The sequence below is a fragment of the Lolium rigidum genome, chromosome 6 (genome assembly GCF_022539505.1).
Source record: "Lolium rigidum isolate FL_2022 chromosome 6, APGP_CSIRO_Lrig_0.1, whole genome shotgun sequence".
In the NCBI taxonomy this organism is placed as follows: Eukaryota; Viridiplantae; Streptophyta; class Magnoliopsida; order Poales; family Poaceae; genus Lolium; species Lolium rigidum.
This window is the reverse complement of record NC_061513.1, coordinates 221,010,840-221,032,342: the sequence shown is the minus strand read 5'-3', so window position 1 is coordinate 221,032,342 and position 21,503 is coordinate 221,010,840. Positions and strand designations below refer to the sequence as shown.

The 21,503-nt window shown below is 45.0% G+C and overlaps 2 protein-coding genes across 2 annotated transcripts; one reads left to right on the top strand and one right to left on the bottom strand.

The window, feature by feature from the left end:
• Nucleotides 1–303: 303 nt before the first annotated feature.
• LOC124665177 (uncharacterized protein C9orf85 homolog) lies at nt 304–5,336 on the bottom strand. The gene is made up of 8 exons (XM_047202580.1): nt 5,214–5,336; nt 5,049–5,131; nt 4,921–4,959; nt 4,784–4,836; nt 4,634–4,697; nt 4,475–4,517; nt 4,344–4,391; nt 304–744 (listed from the first exon to the last, which is right to left on the bottom strand). The coding sequence occupies exons 1-8, from the start codon at nt 5,292–5,294 to the stop codon at nt 580–582; spliced, it is 576 nt and encodes a 191-aa protein (XP_047058536.1). The 5' UTR covers nt 5,295–5,336; the 3' UTR covers nt 304–579.
• Nucleotides 5,337–5,718: 382 nt separating this feature from the next.
• Nucleotides 5,719–11,699, top strand: LOC124666153 (RHOMBOID-like protein 12, mitochondrial). The gene is made up of 8 exons (XM_047203504.1): nt 5,719–6,056; nt 6,142–6,256; nt 6,344–6,463; nt 9,851–9,961; nt 10,085–10,123; nt 10,416–10,520; nt 10,613–10,654; nt 11,173–11,699. Exons 1-8 carry the CDS (start codon nt 5,719–5,721, stop codon nt 11,254–11,256), a joined length of 954 nt encoding a protein of 317 aa, XP_047059460.1. The 3' UTR covers nt 11,257–11,699.
• Nucleotides 11,700–21,503: the final 9,804 nt, after the last annotated feature.

Here is a 21,503-nt window from a genome sequence, read left to right as displayed (position 1 = left end):
AGCAGCTATAAATCTGTAACCCCGTGCCCTCGGTCTGGCATGGCATTGTGTGAGATGTGTGTGAAATAAACCAACGAAAAGCCCCAACTCTCCTAGTGTCATCCTCTTCTTCATGAAAGTGAGGCTAGAGATAGTAACATACGTTTCTTATTCAAGTTCTATGTACACCCTGGCCAACATATTGCCACCACCAACTTCAATTTAGTCGTATACTCATGTATCTACTATCTACACTCATTTTAGATCGGAGGGAGTAGATATAGACATAAGAAGGAAAAACAGTACAAAAGATCACCCAGGTGAGAAACCAAAAGAATCCGACGAGAAAAGATTTTTCAGCTAAACAGGAGACAGAACAATATAATACGACCCATATAATACAGCCTCAGAATCCTACACTTGGGAGAAACAATGCTGGGGGCGTTGTAATTTGTAAAAACTGTAACACCCACGGAAGATCTGATAAACGACAGTACATCTGATAAAATAAGTATTGGAACTTCACCAGTGAGTTAGAACACCAGGTAAGAGGGTCTGCGCACAAAACTAAAATCCTTTTACAGTGCCAACCTTGTGAACTTAACCTTCTACAAAATCCGGCTCTTCTTCATCAGAATCATCATTCTGTATAGCTTGTTCAGCATATTCGTCAAGAGATGCAACAGGGAAAAGGTCGCCTTCTCTATCTCGGTCTGCAACCTTTGGGACTGATGGCCCACTCTCCTCGTCCTTGTTTTTATTCATCTGCAAGCAAATATTAACCTAATGAATACTTGTGGAATTACCAACCCGGAAGAACAAATGTTGCAACAATTTAACTCGGTAAAATAAGATACTGAACCAGAGTACCAGTTGTTCAACATGACCGTTTAGAAGCTTATTTGACTTGCACATTCTTAAGCATTGCTATTCCAAAGAAGAATTGCACAACACATGTATGGTGTATTTTGATTCATGCCAACCATTCTATAGCATATTCCGTCAATGTCGTTTTATCAAAATTCAGAACACTATGCTACTTTTTAATGCAACTACAACACTGTATCTCGTAATGCTACATATGACAAATAACCTAAGCATGGGTATAATCAAAGTTATTTTTTTCGAGAAAATATAATCAAAGTTCTTACACAATGATATTAGCTCATTATACCCTTTGGTTACTTAAAGGAAATGGTTGGTTTCATAGACACTGTAAGATAAATGTTTGAATTGGTTCGCTTAAGGTAAAAAATGATTTGATCTACGACCTAATAGGATTGTTGCCAAAAGGTTAAATCAGTAACAGTTCTCACAGGAGAGACCAATTGGTGCACTTATTTTTCATTTCCAACAGCAGATGCAAATTTGGTTGGTTCTACAATTAGTAGTACTTTGGCAAATGGAACCTTGCCTGCTTGGGCCCCACGAACAAAGAGGTAAATTTGGAGCAATGTTGATGTATAATCAAGAACAAAGATGGCTGCTTATATTCCGACTTTACAGGGTCAAAGTCAGCAGAATTGTGCAAATCCAGGAGAACGGGACAAGTAAAAAATTTGGAAACTTAACAGCAGACATCTCTGCACCCCATAGACGATTGTGTGAGGTTTAAACTACAAAATCTACCTACAGCAGGATTAAAACAGCCGCGATTGTTGGCTATTAGCATTTTATAATTTTTTCTTTCTTGTGCAGACAAGCTTATGCCTCGAGGACTGTCCTCTAACAAATAATTACCGGCCAAATTGTTTGAAGACCCTGCTAGAACTTTGAGTTCCGGCCAGTTCTTTATATTTCCATGTTTGGTAATATTGAATTACAAAGTACAAATCTATACTCCTATATAGTGTACCAATAAGGAAGCATGACAGTCGTTGGATCATTTCAATCGGATGGTTCACAATTCAAAGATGTTAGATAGGAATAGCTGAAACCGTCGGATCATGTGTATCCTACGGCCATGAATGCAAGGATTCGCCACTTCTTTGATTTGACTTGGCTGCACCCCGTACTGACTACCTGGGACACAGTAGCGGTAGTTTGTGGTTTTCTCTGGATGGTTCATCCGTCCAAACTCCAAGCGAGCCCGCCTCCTATCTCCAGAGCCGAGCAGGCAGGACCAGGCACGCGTGCAAGGGGGACCTGCGGCCCTGCGGGCGCTCGGGAATGGAACCAGGGGAGGAGAGAGCACGTGAGGGAGGCGGAGCAAGGAGGCGAGCAGAGCGCTGGCTGGGAACGTTTGCCAATTGCCTGAGTACTATGTGGAAGCGGCGCAAGGCGTGGCCGCTGCCTGGACTGGGCAAGGTCGACAGCAGGTGGAGGCGAGGACGTCGGGCTCCCGGCCGCGGAGCTGTGCAAGGCGAGATCGAGAAGGAGGGCGGCTGGTGAGGCGCGTGTGGCCAGTACGAGGTCGGCGGCACGCGAGGAAGGGGCGCATGGGGCAGCGGTCGAGCAGGGCAAATGGCGGCGAAGCCAGGGGCCGACCGGCGCGGCGTGGGGCTCGCCCGAAAGAGAGAACTGAGCTCGGGGTGAGGGAGACGAGGCTGGCAAGGCAGAGGTGAAAGCGGCTGCCGGCGCCGGCGGTACAGAGACAGGCGGGGGCTCGCTAGACGAGGCGCGGAGGTGTCGTCTGGCTGGGCCACACTGGGATGGTTCACGTGCCTGTGCGAGGAAGCTTGGGTTTGGTTGGTGGGCTGGGGCATGATGGGCGTTGGGCCGGAGGGTCAGGTGAGGCTCCTCACTTTTGATTCAAAACTTTTTTTCCAATCTTTGGAGAGTACTGGACTACTTTCAGCGAAAACAACAATTTGAAGAGAAAACGATCAATGCTACCTCAAATTCTTGTATGTTTGGACATAATCGTGGTGATCGAGGGTAGCACCTCTAAGCTTAATGCAATAGCTAATTAAAGTAGTGGCGCATCAGTGCCAATTTTCGGTTTATTGTGGCAAAGAGACTCCCATGTTTGGAAAATGTGTTATCACAATTTTTCCAACACAATATAAACTTGATCAAATCTGCATCACCGCACTCATCATGGCACTCGAACATATTATGTGTTTCTATCCAACATGCGAAGGATGTACCTTTAACTAGTTCTTGATACGTGTTCAAAACTTAAGGGCCTAACAGGGATGCAAAATCTGGAACACAGCAACGAGAAAAACGTACAATTACGATGTCATGATCTGCTGAATCCAACAGAAACAGAAAGCAAATAGAAACAAATAAATTGGTACAATGGGACATTAGATTGCTATAGACGGGACCTGGGCAGGAGTTTGAAGAGAGAGAAGGTCTGCAACGAAATTTGTTTTCAGTGAGGCAAAGCTCATGTCAGAGATTCATAGAATCTAAAATAGCCCAACTATTTCCATCTTCATGGTAACTGCATCTATGCTTTAATAAAATTTTAAACACCCAACTGATTAAACATGGAAATATTTATGCGAAGAGTTGACACTTGGGCCCAGTCCAAAAGTGGTAACTCACATGCTTTATTTCAAGTTTTCATACTGATGACACTACCATCTCAGAAAGCAACAAATCATGTACACAACATCCAGAATAAGATGGCATCCTGTGTATTTTCATTTAGTTGAAAACATCACTGCTAACACAAGGCACCCATTCCAAATCTAAGATGCCAATAATCTCACTTGACCAAAGCCCCAATGCATCCCAAAATGATATAGAAGGGCAGATAAAAGGCTCATGAGGCATGCTTGCGATTATGCTCATATGATGAGTGAATACGATAACTGTGAACTGTTCTGATTACTGTGCAATAGGGTTTGTGCTACACTTAAGTGCATAGAATCTCAACAAGTACATAATTATGTTTTTAAGCCTGCCTTGAAAGCCAACTTCACACATGACTACCTAAGTAATGATACAATGAAATAAGAGATGCGATTTAGTACAAAATATTTGGAGTTAGTGTAACAGGCACAATGAATAGATGAAATTCTTCTTTCCAATCGAAGAGACTAGTTATGTTAAAACACGATTGAAGCTAAAGATCAGAGAATTTGAGATAGGAATCTCCTAGACTTGCTAGGAAATAGAAAAAGAAGAATTGGTTTCTGTGCTAGGCTCAAACTTGAGGGATGGATCCTTACTTTTGGTTCCAGAGGTGGGTTAAGAACTGTTTTCTCCCCTCCTCAAGTTTTCCTATAGTCTAAATTTCAGGAAGAGTAGAGGGAGTTACAGTGGACTTGTTCCTTTCCCTATTCAGACACATACGGGTCCCTTAGGTCATTTTAGACCTATCACCAACACCAAGCAGAAGCATACACAGCAGTGCAAGGGTGCAAAAATTAAATTTATTCTGCAAGGAAATATGTATAGCAGGTGCTCACAAGGCGAAGTAGTGTGCGCCGTTCCCTCTCCCTAGCAAATCTCATGGCCTACAAAATAATTCACTGGTCAGCACAAAATAAACGATTTCTCAAGGTTCACAACAATCTCTTCTAATATAGAACAATCAAACCTCCTCTAGTTCCTTGCGCTCATTGTCCACTTCCTCAGCATCCCTATAGGACAACAGAAAATCATTACATAAGTATAAAATACAACAACACATGAATTCCAGATATGATGTAGCTAGGCCGGTACTAGTATTCCAGCAGAATGAAATAACAGGGATCACCTTCCGATAAGCTGCTTAACGGAAGTGCAGCACTTGGCACATATCCCAAGCTCCTTGGAGCAACCTGCAGAGGAGGCGAGACAGCACGGATCAGCGACAATCAAATGGTACGACAGCAGCGGAAGACACCACGGAGCAGCCGAAATTCACCTGTGCATACGTTGTGGTACGCCTGCCGGACGTTCCGTTTACTGCACTTCTGACTGCAAGAATAAAAGAGAACCATCAACATCCCCTCTTCCATCTTTCCTACACATGCGCTACACAGAAAGGGGCAAGAAAGGTACCATTTTGCGGGCTCAGTAATTGCCTTGTACTTGCCGTATCTGCAAAGAAGAGACGAACAGAGGAACATTATTAGTTGGTAAAACCAAAGAACCGATGAACCAATAAGCTGAGGGGGAGAACTCCATACTTGCGCTTCCAGTCGATTTGGTCCCGGCAGCGCTGGCATACGCCGGTGATCTCCGACAAAGGACGGAACCTGCCTCCGGGCTCCTGCGCGAGCGGAGCGGCGATGATTCCAACGGGTTAGGTCTGACAGAAAGACCAGCAAAGGAGATGAGTCACACGGGCTTACGGTCTCGTTGATCTTCCGGCCGAGGTTGGGCTTCCAGGCGTAGCTGTTCTGGTGCTTCGGAGGACCCTGCCGCTTAGACATCTCTGCCCTTCGTCTCTCTCTGCGTCACCTTCGCGCCGCCGCCGGGAGTTCTCTCTGCCGTGACCTCGAAACCTCGCTGCGGCGGCTGCACGGCGTGTCTAGGGATGGGTATAATCGTGTTGGATGCGGCAACTGCGTCTAATGGGCGCGTCAGCCCAATCCAGAGAGCCCAGTAAGGCCCAGTAAGCCCAGTACGAACTTTATGGATGGCCCGCATAGAACAAAGCGTCGCGGGCCGGTTTTCGGACAGTGTCGATCTGCCTATCGTTCCCCACTCCCGAGTCGGCAGCTGGAATCGATCGATCAACAAAAAAAACCCCACCGGACCGCGCCACGACCACCGGCGGCGGCTACCGCCCGAGGCGAGAGAATCGGCCGCGGAGGCAGCCGACGAGAGTGTTTGTGAGCTCCTAGGCAGGCAGAAATGGCGATGGGGAGGAGACTGACGCAATTCCAGACTCTCCTGGCGCAGCAAGCCCTCCGCAGCGCTACCCCAAAGCCCAGAGCCCCACCCATCCCCCACAGCCGCTTCCTCCACTGCGCCTCCCCGCCGGCAGCCGCATCCCGCTCCCCGCTGTCCCACTTCCTGCGGCGCAGCTCAGGCAGCGCCGGGACGGTCCTGCCACTGAGCGCAGCGGCGGCCGTACGGACCGCTGCCAAGCGGTGGCTTACCGCCGGGTCGCTGGATCTCTTCTCGCTGCAGCGGAGGAGGTCCCCTGGCTGGCTCTCTTCGTCCTCCGCATTCCTCCGCCGCGCACCTTGGTGAGATTTTTTGCTGGTTGGTACGACTTTATTACAGGGTGATTTTTTTGTGTGTGCTCATTTTGGTTTTCTGTGTCTCCGGTAGGGCGCGCTGGCTACCATCGCCGGACCAGGTGGTGCTCACGCTTATTGGGGCAAATGTGGCCGTTTACATGCTCTGGCAGGTGGCCGATCCGGGTTTCATGGAGAGGCATTTCACGGTTAGTGATGATCAATCAAAGGGCCCTGTCTTCTATATCTCACAAGCGGTTGATGAAGTTTGATTTGATGATTGTTGCGGTGAGCAGGTTTCTCTGGAAAATTTCAAGAGCGGGCGATTGCACACGGTGCTCACGAGCGCCTTCAGCCACACAGACACGGGTCACCTCTTCAGCAATATGCTTGGTCTCTACTTCTTCGGCTCAAGTGTAAGAAGCTCACTCATCTGCCTGCTTTTGATTTGTTGAAAAAAAGGCTTTGTATGTTTTAGGAGTGATAATGGAAATAAAATCCTAGTTTCCCCTGTGTACCACCCTGTGGTAAACCATGTTCGCTCGCACTTTCGTGAAAATCCCCATAATGGCGTGAAAACAATATTATCTTCCCCAAACCAAACGCATGATATTAGCTTATCTGTGCTACTGATCTGATAAACCATGCTCTTATTGAACTTAAAATGACACGGCCCTAAGAGTTTTCTCAGTAATGTATGTTTAATAAATTGCTTGTCTGAACGGCACCCTTTTGTTGGATAGAATACTAGTCTCTACCCTTGTGCCTGCATGGGCTAGAGAATTTGAAAATAATTCACGAAGAAGTTTTGGGTCAACTTTGTTATACATGAGAGTTCGTAAGAATTAGAAATGTAAATCGCTTACAAGCATTTATAGAGTGTTATTAAAAATTTCAGTAGCCTTCCGTTAGAGTACGTCATGGGCCTGGCTATAGCCCATTAGTCTTAGGGTTAATTAGAGATAAGGGTCGCTTGCTTAGGGGTCAAGTAAACCTCTCTATATAAGGAGAGGAGACGTATCAATCTAAAAGCAAGAATTAAGAAGGAAATTCCTTCCCTCTTGCCCGGCCGTGGGCAAAAGGCCCCCGGCCGGCCCTCTCGTGCCCTTGCAGCCCTCTCTCTCCCTCCCAAACCCTAGCAGCCTCATAACACCTTCCTTTGTTAATAGCCATTGTGTAGAGTAGCCATTTTATTTGTTCACTTTCTGATTAGACGATTTTTTTTCCAAGTCTGTAGAGCTATTTGCGTGGATTTCCAGTTGTATAGTTATAACCTGCAAAAACTCACATTGTGGTGCCTGATCGAGATAGTAAGGTTGTGGACATTCAGTGATTCATATTCTGCAACATTTACTATATTCATATCCCAATGACCAGTGATGAATTGGACATGTATGTGGTCTATCTGGCATAAGATTTCACGGATTAGTGTAACCGAAATCTGCACGCAAATAAATATTTGATCAAGTGACATGGGATATGATTTTCTTTCTTTTTGGTGGACACATAGGCATGTACATATTGGAATATGCTCAATCAATGGGGTAACTATTGTTGTTATATAACATATATGGAAGTATTGTATATGACTTAGAAATAATCTACAAATGCATTGCTGACTTTGCTTTGGTTATACCTACACAGAAGAAAGGAATTATATATTTATATTTTACCAACATATATGGAAGTATTGTATAACTCTTAGAAATAAAATCTAGAAATGCATGGGTGACTTTGCATTGGTTATACCCACATGGCAGAAAGGAATTATATTTACCAATAAGTTCACTATTAGAAATACAGGTAAAATGTAACAATAAATCTATGAAACACTACTATGAAAACATTGCACTGGTTATCCCTAAGGTAGAAATGAAGGCAATTTGCATATAAAAAGGCTTCTCGTGTCTGATTTAAAACTATATAATTTTACAGCCCATCATAAGAATCATTTCACTAAGAATGTACAGTTTGTCGTACTATTATTTGGAATTGGATTGTACATAAGTACATAACTTTTCTGGTGGGTGTGTCTTAGTTAGACATATGTGTTATCTTTAGATGATAGACTGGATTAGAACATATGCAATTGTCTTCCATCGATAATCAATGAGTAGTTTCTCTTTTTATTGGTGGGTGCCCAGATATTTACCAAACTAATTGGAATCCACACGCAATGCAATGTTCTATCAGTTACACCCACCAAGTAATATATAGGATAAATAGATGGCTTATTGCTTTCGCCTTTTTAAAATAATGTAGGATCTTCTATATAAAATCTCTAATCTCTGCGTAACCTAGTAACATAGCATGCACATGCACTTTTTTGTCCACGGCAGATAGGCATCTCGAATAATGTAAGATTTAAGTATATCTGTAATAGTTTGCTTCAGCATATGACTCTGAATAGATAAGTTCGTAACTTTAGTTCAAAGTTTATGAGTTTAAAGTTTCAAAAAGTTGATTTCACATTTACTTCTTAGGAAATGTATACCAAAACTGTGGCTTATAATTTCTACAGTTGTATTTATTGTATGCTTCAAACTATAATGCTCCTTTATATACTGTGATAACAAAATGTTTTTCAGATAAATTTTATACTAAACCAAAAAATCAAATCTTAACTATATATATACAACTGTCCATATACGAGAGCATATCCTGGTCTGGAAAAACACTCCCTGATCGTCCTGTGTGGTCCTTGGGCACCGACGCACTGCAATGCCCAGCTGCCACAGTTGCCCGCTCCTACGGAAGCCAGATCCGTACCAATCAGTCAGTCCACAACACGTTCCCGCTGTGGCTATAGCCTACAGATTGATTGCTAAAGCAGAACAGCAGAGAGGTAGTATCCCGGTTTAAAAGTACGGAAATATCATATCATCGTGTTACATTTTCGTCGGTTCAACTTCCCTTGCACGATACATATTTCTTCATGGTACATGTATGTTTGGTTGGACGGCTGTCCAACTAGACTAGAAGGATGTATTGTCTGTGATTTGATAACGATAATAAAGATAGTGATTAGATGTTTTGTCTTTTGTAGGATGAGTGGAGGCTAGAAAGGGGCCCCCAATTAGTATAAGATATCCTTTATATTTTGAGTTAGTGTGCAGAATCACCCACTTATTTCTGAGGCGTTGGATTCTCATGATCCTGTAGAATTGAGTGATAACATTATGTTTGACAGAATCACCCACTTTCACTAATACCTTCCATTCCCATAGGCTGACCCATTAGTCCGAGACATCTCTAACTAGCACAGACACCACAAGCATCAGGGACTAGTACCACCGCCACCAGGGGTTTGCGTGCCACCATTATCAGCTGCACCGGAACAAACGGCTCCAGAAATGACAACATTTTGTGCAGATGCCACATGAACTGCTATATGTCTGCCCCCACCCTTCCACCCACACGGTATCTTAACAACATGCTAGTTATGCTACGGTTGGTATTTTGTATGTCTAGAAAATTCAACCCGAGAGTTGCGTATCGATCAGGGTTCAATGCAGAAATGTTGTGGGATGCTGCTTTTGCAGGTAAAGCGTTAGACCTAAATCAAGAACTGATTCAGTATGAGATAGTATCTTACATTATCGGTACATCTATGTCATATAGGTTGTCCATTGCAATGAAAAGATAACATAGTACTTAACTATTTCCTTCGAAGAGTATTGCATGTTTTTCAGTGAGCTTTGTTTTTCTTTGAATCAATAGCAGGGAATAGTTACCTCTGTTTTTGTCGTGACCATTTATTACCTTCCATTGCATATACTGATTGCTTCCATTTTTTGCATCAGATTTCCAGCATGTTTGGTCCTTCTTTTCTGTTGAATTTGTACGTAGCTGGAGCACTTGTTGGATCCACATTCTTCTTGATAGAAAAGGCTTTTAGAGCTCCGCGGAAACAGGTAACATACTGTGGCCATGTTTATGTAGGATGGGACAGTTCAAGAACCATTCGTCGAACCAGGATTAGTGTTTGAAGTTTCATGATATTATTCCTAATTTAGTAAGCAATGCTACTTTTGCAGGTTTATGCAGGGTGGGACAGGTCAAGACAGTTTGGGATTGTATGTGATTTCTTGTTCTAATAGTTCACTTTTTATTGTATTGATAATGAAACAAGCAATATTATCTCTATATAACCAGTAAATGTTGCCAACCAACGATCTATTCATCAGCTTACACCTACAAATAATTAATTAGAAGGTAAATGGGACAATCAGAGGTGATATGGTGATTTATGATAACATAATATAAAACCACCAAATAGGCCTATAGGAGTATAGGTGATATTTTACTAAGTTCCTAATTCCTATCAGTTACAAACTAATATGACCCTTTTTATTCAATGTCACCCAGGGTGCGAGTGGGGCAGTTAATGCCATTATGCTTCTTCAGATTTTTCTCAATCCAAAGGGACTAATCTATCTTTACTTCGTCCTTCCTGTTCCAGCTGCCTTAGTGGTGAGAACCTTCTCATTTTGTTCATAAATTTCAGTGAAGGATGTGGGTGATAGGAAATGAGAACATAATTTCTTTGACTTAATTCATTTCAGGGGGCTGCTTGGATTGGCCTTGATTTGTTGAGCGTCAATAAGGTATACATAACTTTAATTAACTTCATGTTTGTTACTCTTTCCGTAATAAGTTAATTTTATCTGTGCCACTCTGTTGCTTATGCTCATCAGCCATGAGTTTTTGCCACAATCCTTTCATTTATCTGTTAGTTGGAAGTTTAGGAACTGACTTTCTGTGTGCTTGTGTTTTCCTAGCCGCACAATTTCTGGTTTTAAATAAAACTGGTGTTGAATCGACTAGGGTGATTGGAATAGTACTAAATAATTTGTATCTTTTTTGCCGATAAAATGCATTTTATTCTGTATTGAAATACATGTACTTCAAGGTAATGTCTGGTCTGGCATTGGGATATATTCAGTGTGGCAGTCAAGCAATGTCACATATATCTTCCCATAAATATCTCACACTACCGGAAATCTCCTTGTTTCTCCAAATATCTTTGTTGATCTTCTATTCAAAATATTCTTTGTGAAAACCATAAATTGCTTGTCGTGCCTACCTGGTCTTATGGTTAGCTGATGCTTGTTCAAAATTTCAGGGGCAGGGTTCAGCTTCTGCTCATTTAGGAGGTGCCCTAGTGGCTGCCCTCGCGTGGGCTCGAATTAGGAAGGGCTGGTTCTGATCATGCAGCTAGTTCATATGGAGCAAATCCAACCACCCTCCCCCAAGCTGGCGGCCTCTCCGGCTGAGATTGGTTGACAAATTTCGTATGGGTAGAGAGATAACTCTGCTGCTTATCTTCCAAGTTTCTGATCTGGAAGTCATCAAACAAATTCTAGATAGCATCATGGGAGATATTGCCAACTGCTTGGCTGAAATTTACATACCTATTCTTGATGGGATCATCCTTAAACATGCCACAACTAGAATTGCAATGTTAGTGCTACCGCCTCACTAGGCCAAATTTGAGTGCAGATGTGACTGGGCAACCTTTGCCATCCGAAAGTAGGAAAAAGTCAGGACATCAAGGGAATAAAGTTGTAATGGTTAAAATTCATGGATTCCTATGATCATCCTTGGTTACTATCGTTGACACTTGATCATCCAATACGATGATCCAAGTTGGTAACGTGATTTGTGTTTTGCAAATACATCATTGCGCCGTGGGTGTGAGCCCAGATACTGCTGTTGCACACTGTATCATGGGGATGTTCTTTAAACCTTAGAGCATCTCCACTCGTCTCCCCGACGAGGCCCCCGAGCGACGTTTTTTCCATCCGGACGGCAAAATTCGGCCCAGTCACGCTTCCGGTTCCTCGTTTTCGTCTGGATTTGGCCCTTCATCCATCCGGCGATCCCACGCCATCCCCGGCCCCCCGGGGATCTATCGGGGACTCCGGACGAGTGAAAAGCGGGGACGGGCCCGATATCTCGGCGACTCGACACACGAACCCCACCGCCACCTCGCTCAAAATCTCCCCCACCCCTCGTATCTCTCTCGCCGCCGGCACCACCCCGCCGGTTTGTTGCCCAGATTCCGCCGTCCCTCCTTCTCCACCTGCCTATATTCCGCCGTCTTTCGACGAAGGCCTATCTGGCTGCTCCTCCGCCGGCCTGTTTTCCGACTTTGGCCTACTCCTCGTCGCTCGCGGCTCGGGTTGCCTCGACCACGCCCGTCATGTGTTCGTCCATTTGCCTCGCCGGCCATGGACTCAGACGAAGAGGAGGAGCAGATGTCCGTCGAGCTTATGCTAGAAGAGATGGTAGCCGCCGCCCAAGACCAGGAGCACATGATGATCCTCGGTTGCTTGTCAAGCATGTACGCCGGACTGGCAACTGGTCGACGTGGTGGGTCGGCACCAGGTCGCCGGAAGTGCAAGCCGAGACAACGATTGGAGGACTACTGCATGTTGTACGCCGACTACTTCGCCGACAATCCATTGCACGGTGAGAGTGTTTTCCGGCGTCGTTTCGAGATGAGCGAAAGCTATTTCGCAAATTGTGTATGCCATCCGAGACTTTGACCCCTAATTCGGATGCAATGCGGATTGCACTGGTTTGGTTGGATTTTCGTCACCTGCGAAGTGCACGGTGGCTATGAGGATGCCTGGCGTATGGAGCTCCCGGTGATGGTGCAGATGACTATCTTCGGATGGCGGAGTCCACCGCCCTTGATTGTTTCTACCGGTTCCGCAGGGCCGTCATAGCGTTGTTCGGGGACTTTTACTTGAGATCACCCACTCGTCGAAGACACTCGCGAGGATCCTTGCAACAAATGAAGCTAGGGGTTTTCCAGGGATGCTTGGAAGCATTGACTGCATGCATTGGAAATGGAAGAACTGTCCGTTTGCGTGGCAGGGAATGTACAAGGGTCACAAAAGCGGCTGCACTGTGATACTTGAAGCAGTGGCTACCAATGATCTCTGGATTTGGCACTCTTTCTTTGGTATGCCTAGATCCAACAATGACATCAACGTCCTAAACTGCTCCCCGATCTTTTCCAAGCTTGTTGAGGGTCATGCTCCCCCGGTGAACTATGTGATCAATGGTCGGCACTACAACAAAGGATACTACCTTGCAGACGGTATCTATCCAAAGTGGGCAACATTTGTGAAGACTATCTCGAAACCTAGCACCCCAAACTTTGCGAGTTTGTGAAGAAACAAGAAGCTTGCCGAAAAGACGTTGAGCGTGCATTTGGTGTCCTCCAGCAGAGATTTGCTGTCGTCCGATTCCCCGCTATGACTTGGTCCAAAGATCAGATGTGGGAGGTGATGAACTGATGTGTGTGCCTACACAATATGATTATTGAAAATGAGCGAAAACATCCGGTTCCTCTGGCTGAGCAACAAGCACCATATGAGAGAGAGGGACCTCTTGCACAGCCTAATCACCAGGTGTCTCCATCATGGGCCGCCTTCATTGCTATGCGCCAGGAGATCCGAGACTCTACAATGCATCAACAGCTGCAAGATGATCTGGTGGAGCACATATGAACGCTCCGAGGCAACGCCAACGCCGACGCCAACTAGTCTGTCTTTATTTATTTGTTTCAAAACTTGTGAAATTGTGTGCTGAGTTTGTTTCAGCACTTGTTAAACATTGTACTGATTTTCGCCCAATTTGTTTCAGCAATTTTCTAAATCTTGTTCGCCGAACTTGTTAAATTTTATGTCGAATTTGATTGAAATATGTCAAATTCCCCAAGTTGGGGGTGTCCTGCCGGGGGACGGCTGGAACTTCGGCGCTCCCCAGGCCTAATTTTCCTCCAATCCGAACAAAACTTTCGCCGGATTTGGACGTGGGGAGCGTCAACGAGTGGAGATGCTCTTAGGAACGCTGTACGCGCCTGGGTGAGAGGCGAAACCATGTGCCCATTCTGGAAAACGACTCATTTAGACTGTTGCTCTATTTCCACCATGAACATGCTTCTGCGATAAACTTGAACTGGTCACAAGCATCGTCCCATTTCTCTCCAGATCGAGCCATGACGGGTAGATCGGTCCGTCAACATGTTAGTGTTCAACTCTCAAGCTGAACCTAAGGGCAGCCCCAGCGGTCGGCCTTACGTGGAAAATAGATCTGCACCCCAATCTAGCGGCTCGATGCAAATTGATCGGGCTGCTCGCGGGGAGGCAAATACGACGCAAAAAAGATAGGTATGCGTCCTAGCCTAGCGGCTGCCGTAAACTGATCGGGTTATCCCGAGGATACAAATGTGCGCAAAAAAAAAGGGTCTGGACCCCAGCCTAGCGGCCCGACGTAAACTGATCGGCTGTCCGCGGGGACGCTAACGTGGCTCAAATTTGCGCCGTGAATGCGTCTGCGCGAACGCAACGCGTGTCCGCGCCTTGTCGCTACGGTCTTGCCTAGCAGCAGGCGTTAGGCCGCAACGCTTCGGCCTCTTTACTCCAGCGCCTGCGCATGCCGCAACCTTCTGCGGCTGCTATCAATGGCATGCTTCGTCTTCAGCGGCCGCGCTAGGTCCGACGGGTGGCATCTGGTGTTCTGCATCACCATCAATGGCACACAGCTTCGAGTCCCATGCTCATTCTTAAAAGGGCACTGACAACATTCTGCCATCGCCCACACCTTCCTGGCCCCTATTGCCCTATTTCTGGCCACGCTTGGTCCCACCACACCGACAGCCAGAGCGCTATGCCGTCTCGCCATGGGGAAGAAGAAGAACGACCACGAGGCATCCTCATCGTGGGTAAAGGAGGAGAACCCTCTACCACAACTGGCATCCCCATGATGGCATGACAGTCGTGCACCTGCCGGGCGGTGGAGCCTCGGCTCTGCGCGGGTGCCCATCCCGCTGGTGCTACGGTCCGGCCCTGAGCGGCTCGAAGAGATCCAGCGCAGGCATGCCGTTCTCCCGCTGGACCTTCGCGACGACCCCTCGTACTTCATCGACTCCCTAGGGTGGGACGACTATCGCCGGCACGAAACCAACAAGAGGCGGAAGGCGGGGTTCCTCAGTGACCGGGACTACAACTTTGGCCGACCTCCACCGCCTCATGGCACTCGAGGAGGGGATGCAAATCGAGCTACCGAAAGAATTGGCCGAGGAGGAGACGAAAAGGCTAGGCATCCTCATATTGGAGCTACCGCCGTTGATGCCCTAGTAAATTGTTGAGCACATGCCGGTAGGCCTGTTGGAGGAAGACACCTTCAATATGGCGTTGTAGGCCTCGGTGCCGCCTCCTCCACCCTCGTACCCGTGGGCAGCAGCGGCCGCTCCACCTCCACCACCGGCCGCACAGCCATTTGCTCCGCCGGTTCCTAGCTAGCCATGGGTGATCCCGGACCTCGTCGACCTGACCCAGGTGCCCAATGACGATGAGGCGTAGACTAGGGTTATACCATGGACGTCAGCCAATTTTACTTTCGCGTCCCAACGCAAACAAACGCAGACGGTTAAATAGGTTGGGTTGATGGAGATGCCCTATCATTGACCAATACTTTGCGGGCCAGTGTTGGGGGCCGTATTTCTTTGCTTTCTCCGGGCCGTTGCTCCTTCCTGCATTCACGGACCGCGAGCCTGCTCAAAACAGAAAACAAGACGTGCATACAAGACGTTCGTGACGCGTCCCGTTTTGGGGGGGGGGCTATACACTGATGTCTACGGGAGCTTCTATTCTTGTAGACAGTGTTGGGCCTCCAAGAGCAGAGGTTTGTAGAACAGCAGCAAGTTTCCCTTAAGTGGATCACCCAAGGTTTATCGAACTCGGGGAGGAAGAGGTCAAAGATATCCCTCTCATGCAACCCCGCAACCACAAAGCAATAAGTCTCTTGTGTCCCCAACACACCTAATAGGTGCACTAGTTCGGCGAAGAGATAGTGAAATACAGGTGGTATAAATAAGTATGAGCAAGTGGCAACGACACCGTAAAAGTGCTTTGCCCGGGACAAGTAAACAAGCGAGTAGTAACGCAGCAGTAGGTAACGCAGAGAAAACAAGAAACAAGCAAGCGATAGCGATATTTAGGAACAAGGCCTAGGGATTAGACTTTCACTAGTGGACACTCTCAACATTGATCACATAACAGAATAGATAAATGCATACTCTACACTCTCTTGTTGGATGATGAACACCACTAATTGCGTAGGATTACACGAACCCTCAATGCCGGAGTTAACAAGCTCCACAATATTCAATGTTCATATTTAAATAACCTTAGAGTGCATGAAAGATCAACACAACTAAACCAAGTACTAACATAGCATGCACATCTGTCACCTTCACACTATGTAGGAGGAATAGATCACATCAATACCATCATAGCAATAGTTAACTTCATAATCTACAAGAGATCATAATCATAGCCTACGCCAAGTACTAACACGGATGCACACACCGTCACCATTACACCGTGCAGGAGGAATAAAACTACTTTAATAACATCACTAGAGTAGCACACGGATAAATTGTGATACAAAACACATTGCAATCATAAAGAGATATAAATAAGCACTTCACTATGCCATTCATAACAGATGAATAAGTATTCTGTGAAATATAGCCTAAGAGACCCACACGGTGCACACACCGTCACCTTTACACACGTGGGACAAGGAGTCTCCTGGAGATCACATAAGTAAAACCCACTTGACTAGCATAATGACATCTAGATTACAAGCATCATCATATGAATCTCAATCATGTAAGGCAGCTCATGAGATTATTGTATTGAAGCACATAGGAGAGAGATTAACCACATAGCTACCGGTACAGCCCTTAGCCTCGATGGAGAACTACTCCCTCCTCATGGGAGACATCAGCGGTGATGAAGATGGCGGTGGTGTTGATGGAGAAGCCTTCCGGGGGCACTTCCCCGTCCCGGCGGCGTGCCGGAACAGAGACTCCTGTCCCCCAGATCTTGGCTTCGCGATGGCGGCGGCTCTGGAAGGTTTCTCGTACCGTGGTTTTTCCGTATCGAGGTTTTAGGTCAGGGACCTTTTTATAGGCGAAGAGGCGGCGTCAGAAGGTCAACGAGGCGGTGACACGCTAGGGGGGCGCGGCCCAGGCCCTGGCCGCGCCACCCTGTCGTCTGGGGCCCACAGGGCCCTCCTCTGGTGGCTCTCGGGTGTTCCGGAAGCTTCGTGGAAAAATAGGATGCCTGGGCGTTGATTTCGTCCGATTCCGAGAATATTTCCTTACTAGGATTTCTGGAACCAAAAACAGCAGAAAACAGGAACTGGCCCTTCGGCATCTCGTCAATAGGTTAGTTCCGGAAAATGCATAAATATGACATATAATGTGTATAAAACATGTGAGTATCATCAATAAAGTAGCATGAAACATAAGAAATTATCGATACGTCGGAGACGTATCAGCATCCCCAAGCTTAGTTCCTGCTCGTCCCGAGCAGGTAAACGATAATAAAGATAATTTCTGGAGTGATATGCCATCATAACCTTGATCATACTATTGTAAGCATATGTAATGAATGCAGCGATCAAAACAATGGTAATGACATGAGTAAACAAATGAATCATAAAGCAAAGACTTTTCATGAATAGTACTTTCGAGACAAGCATCAATAAGTCTTGCATAAGAGTTAACTCATAAAGCAATAAATTCATAGTAAAGGTATTGAAGCAACACAAAGGAAGATTAAGTTTCAGCGGTTGCTTTCAACTTGTAACATGTATATCTCATGGATAATTGTCAACATAGAGTAATATAATAAGTGTAATATGCAAGTATGTAGGAATCAATGCACAGCTTCACACAAGTGTTTGCTTCTTGAGGTGGAGAGAGATAGGTGAACTGACTCAACATAAAAGTAAAAGAATGGTCCTTCAAAGAGGAAAGCATCGATTGCTATATTTGTGCTAGAGCTTTGGTTTTGAAAACATGAAACAATTTTGTCAACGGTAGTAATAAAGCATATGAGTTATGTAAATTATATCTTACAAGTTGCAAGCCTCATGCATAGTATACTAATAGTGCCCGCACCTTGTCCTAATTAGCTTGGATTAACACGGATTATCATTGCATAGCATATGTTTCAACCAAGTGTCACAAAGGGGTACCTCTATGCCGCCTCGTACAAGGGTCTAAGGAGAAAGTTCGCATTGGATTTCTCGCTTTTGATCATTCTTCAACTTAGACACCCATACTGGGTGATACGTCTCCGACGTATCGATAATTTCTTATGTTCTATGCCATATTATTGATGATACCTACATGTTTTATGCACACTTTATGTCATATTCGTGCATTTTCCGGAACTAACCTATTAACAAGATGCCGAAGTGCCGCTTCTCGTTTTCTCAGCTTTTGGTTTCGTAAATCCTAGTAACGAAATATTCTCGGAATTGGACGAAACGAAGACCCGGGGGCCTATTTTTCCACGGAGCTTCCGAAGACCGAAGAACATACGAAGTGGGGCCACGAGGTGGCGACACCACATGGCGGCGCGCCAAGGGGGGCCCGCACCGCCCTATGGTGTGGGCCCCTCGTCGGCCCCCGACTCTGCCCTTCCGCCTACTTAAAGCCTCCGTCGCGAAACCCCCGATGCGAAAAACCACGATACGGAAAACCCATCGAGACGCCGCCGCCGCCGATCCCATCTCGGGGGATTCTCGGAGATCTCCTCCGCACCCCGCCGGAGAGGGGATTCATCTCCCGGAGGACTCTACACCGCCATGGTCGCCTCCGGAGTGATGAGTGAGTAGTTCACCCTCGGACTATGGGTCCATAGCGATAGCTAGATGGTTGTCTTCTCCTCATTGTGCTTCATTGTTGGATCTTGTGAGCTGCCTAACATGATCAAGATCATCTATCCGTAATACTCTATGTTGTGTTTGTCGGGATCCGATGGATAGAGAATACCATGTCATGTTAATTATCAAGTTATTACATATGTGTTGTTTATGATCTTGCATGCTCTCCGTTACTAGTAGAGGCTCTGGCCAAGTTTTTGCTTTTAACTCCAAGAGGGAGTATTTATGCTCGATAGTGGGTTCATGCCTCGCATTGACACCTGGGACAAGTGACGTAAAGTTCTAAGGTTGTGTTGTGCTGTTGCCACTAGGGATAAAACATTGGCGCTATGTCCGAGGATGTAGTTGTTGATTACATTACGCACCATACTTAATGCAATTGTCTGTTGTTAGCAACTTAATACCGGAGGGGTTCGGATGATAACCTCGAAGGTGGACTTTTTAGGCATAGATGCAGTTGGATGGCGGTCTATATACTTTGTCGTAATGCCCAATTAAATCTCACTATACTTATCATGTCATGTATGTGCATTGTTATGCCCTCTCTATTTGTCAATTGCCCGACTGTAATTTGTTCACCAACATGCTTTTATCTTATGGGAGAGACACCTCTAGTGAACTGTGGACCCCGGTCCATTCTTTTAATACTGAAATACAAATCTGCTGCAATACTTGTTTTACTATTTTCTCTGCAAACAATCATCTTCCACACAATACGGTTAATCCTTTGTTACAGCAAGCCGGTGAGATTGACAACCTCACTGTTTCGTTGGGGCAAAATACTTTGGTTGTGTTGTGCAGGTTCCACGTTGGCGCCGGAATCTCTGGTGTTGCGCCGCACTACATCCCTCCGCCATCAACCTTCTGGTTCGATTAAACCTTGGTTTCTTACTGAGGGAAACTTGCCGCTGTGCGCATCACACCTTCCTCTTGGGGTTCCCAACGGACGTGTCAACTACACGCATCAAGCAAATTTCTGGCGCCGTTGCCGGGGAGATCAAGACACGCTGCAAGGGGAGTCTCCACTTCTCAATCTCTTTACTTTATTTTTGTCTTGCTTTACTTTATTTACTACTTTGTTTGCTGCACTTATATCAAAACACAAAAAAAAATTAGTTGCTAGTTTTACTTTATTTGCTATCTTGTTTGCTATATCAAAAACACAAAAAATTTAGTTACTTGTTTTACTTACTTAATATCATGCATGTTTTTATTTCACTAGTTAAGCATAATGGAAAACAACAAAAATATGAGAGATCTTTATGAACTTTATCTTGAATTAGGACATGATGTGTTTGAAGAGAGAATTAAAAAACCCATGGAACTTTATATGCATGCTAATGGGAATGCTATTACTATGGATGCTTTGAACACCATTGTTGCTAATGCTATGGAAAATTCTAAGCTTGGGGAGGCTGGCTCTGATGAGCATGATCTTTTTAGTCCCCCAAGCATTGAGGAGAAAATTTTCTTTTATGATTACAATATGCCTCCTATATATAATGATAGCCACTTTGTTGAATTTGCTCCCACTACAACTAGTAAAATTGATTATGCTTACGTGGAGAGTAATAATTTTATGCATGAGACTCATGATAAGAATGCTTTATGTGATAGTTACATTGTTGAGTTTGCTCATGATGCTACTGAAAATTATTGTGAGAGAGGAAAATATGGTTGTAGAAATTTTCATGTTACTAAAACACCTCCCTATGTGCTGAAATTTTTGAAGCTACACTTGTTTTATCTTCCTATGCTTGTTACTTTGCTCTTCATGAACTTGTTTATTTACAAGATTCCTATGCATAGGAAGCATTTTAGACTTAAATGTGTTTTGAATTTGCCTCTTGATGCTCTCTTTTGCTTCAAATACTATTTCTTGCGAGTGCATCATTAAAACTGCTCGAGCCCATCTTAATGGCTATAAAGAAAGAACTTCTTGGGAGATAACCCATGTGTTATTTTGCTACAGTACTTGGTTTTATATTTGAGTCTTGGAAGTTGTTTACTACTGTAGCAACCTCTCCTTATCTTAGTTTTAAGTTTTGTTGTGCCAAGTAAAGTCTTTGATAGTAAAGTAAGTACTAGATTTGGATTACCGCGCAGTTCCAGATTTCTTTGCTGTCACGAATCTGCGTCTATCTCCCTGTAGGTAGCTCAGAAAATTAAGCCAATTTACGTGCATGATCCTCGGATATGTACGCAACTTTCATTCAATTTGAGCATTTTCGTTTGAGCAAGTATGGTGGCCTAATAAAATCCATCTTTACGGACTGTTCTGTTTTGACAGATTCTGTCTTTTATTTCGCATTGCCTCTTTTGCTATGTTGGATGAATTTCTTTGATCCATTAATGTCCAAGTAGCTTTATGCAATGTCCAGAAGTGTTAAAAATGATTGTGTCACCTCCGAACATGTGAATTTTTATTATGCACTAACTCTCTAATGAGTTGTTTCGAGTTTGGTGTGGAGGAAGTTTTCAAGGATCAAGAGAGGAGTATGATGCAATATGATCAAGGAGAGTGAAAGTTCTAAGCTTGGGGATGCCCCGGTGGTTCACCCCTGCATATTCTAAGAAGACTCAAGCGTCTAAGCTTGGGGATGCCCAAGGCATCCCCTTCTTCATCGACAACATTATTAGGTTCCTCCCCCGAAACTATATTTTTATTCCGTCACATCTTATGCACTTTGCTTG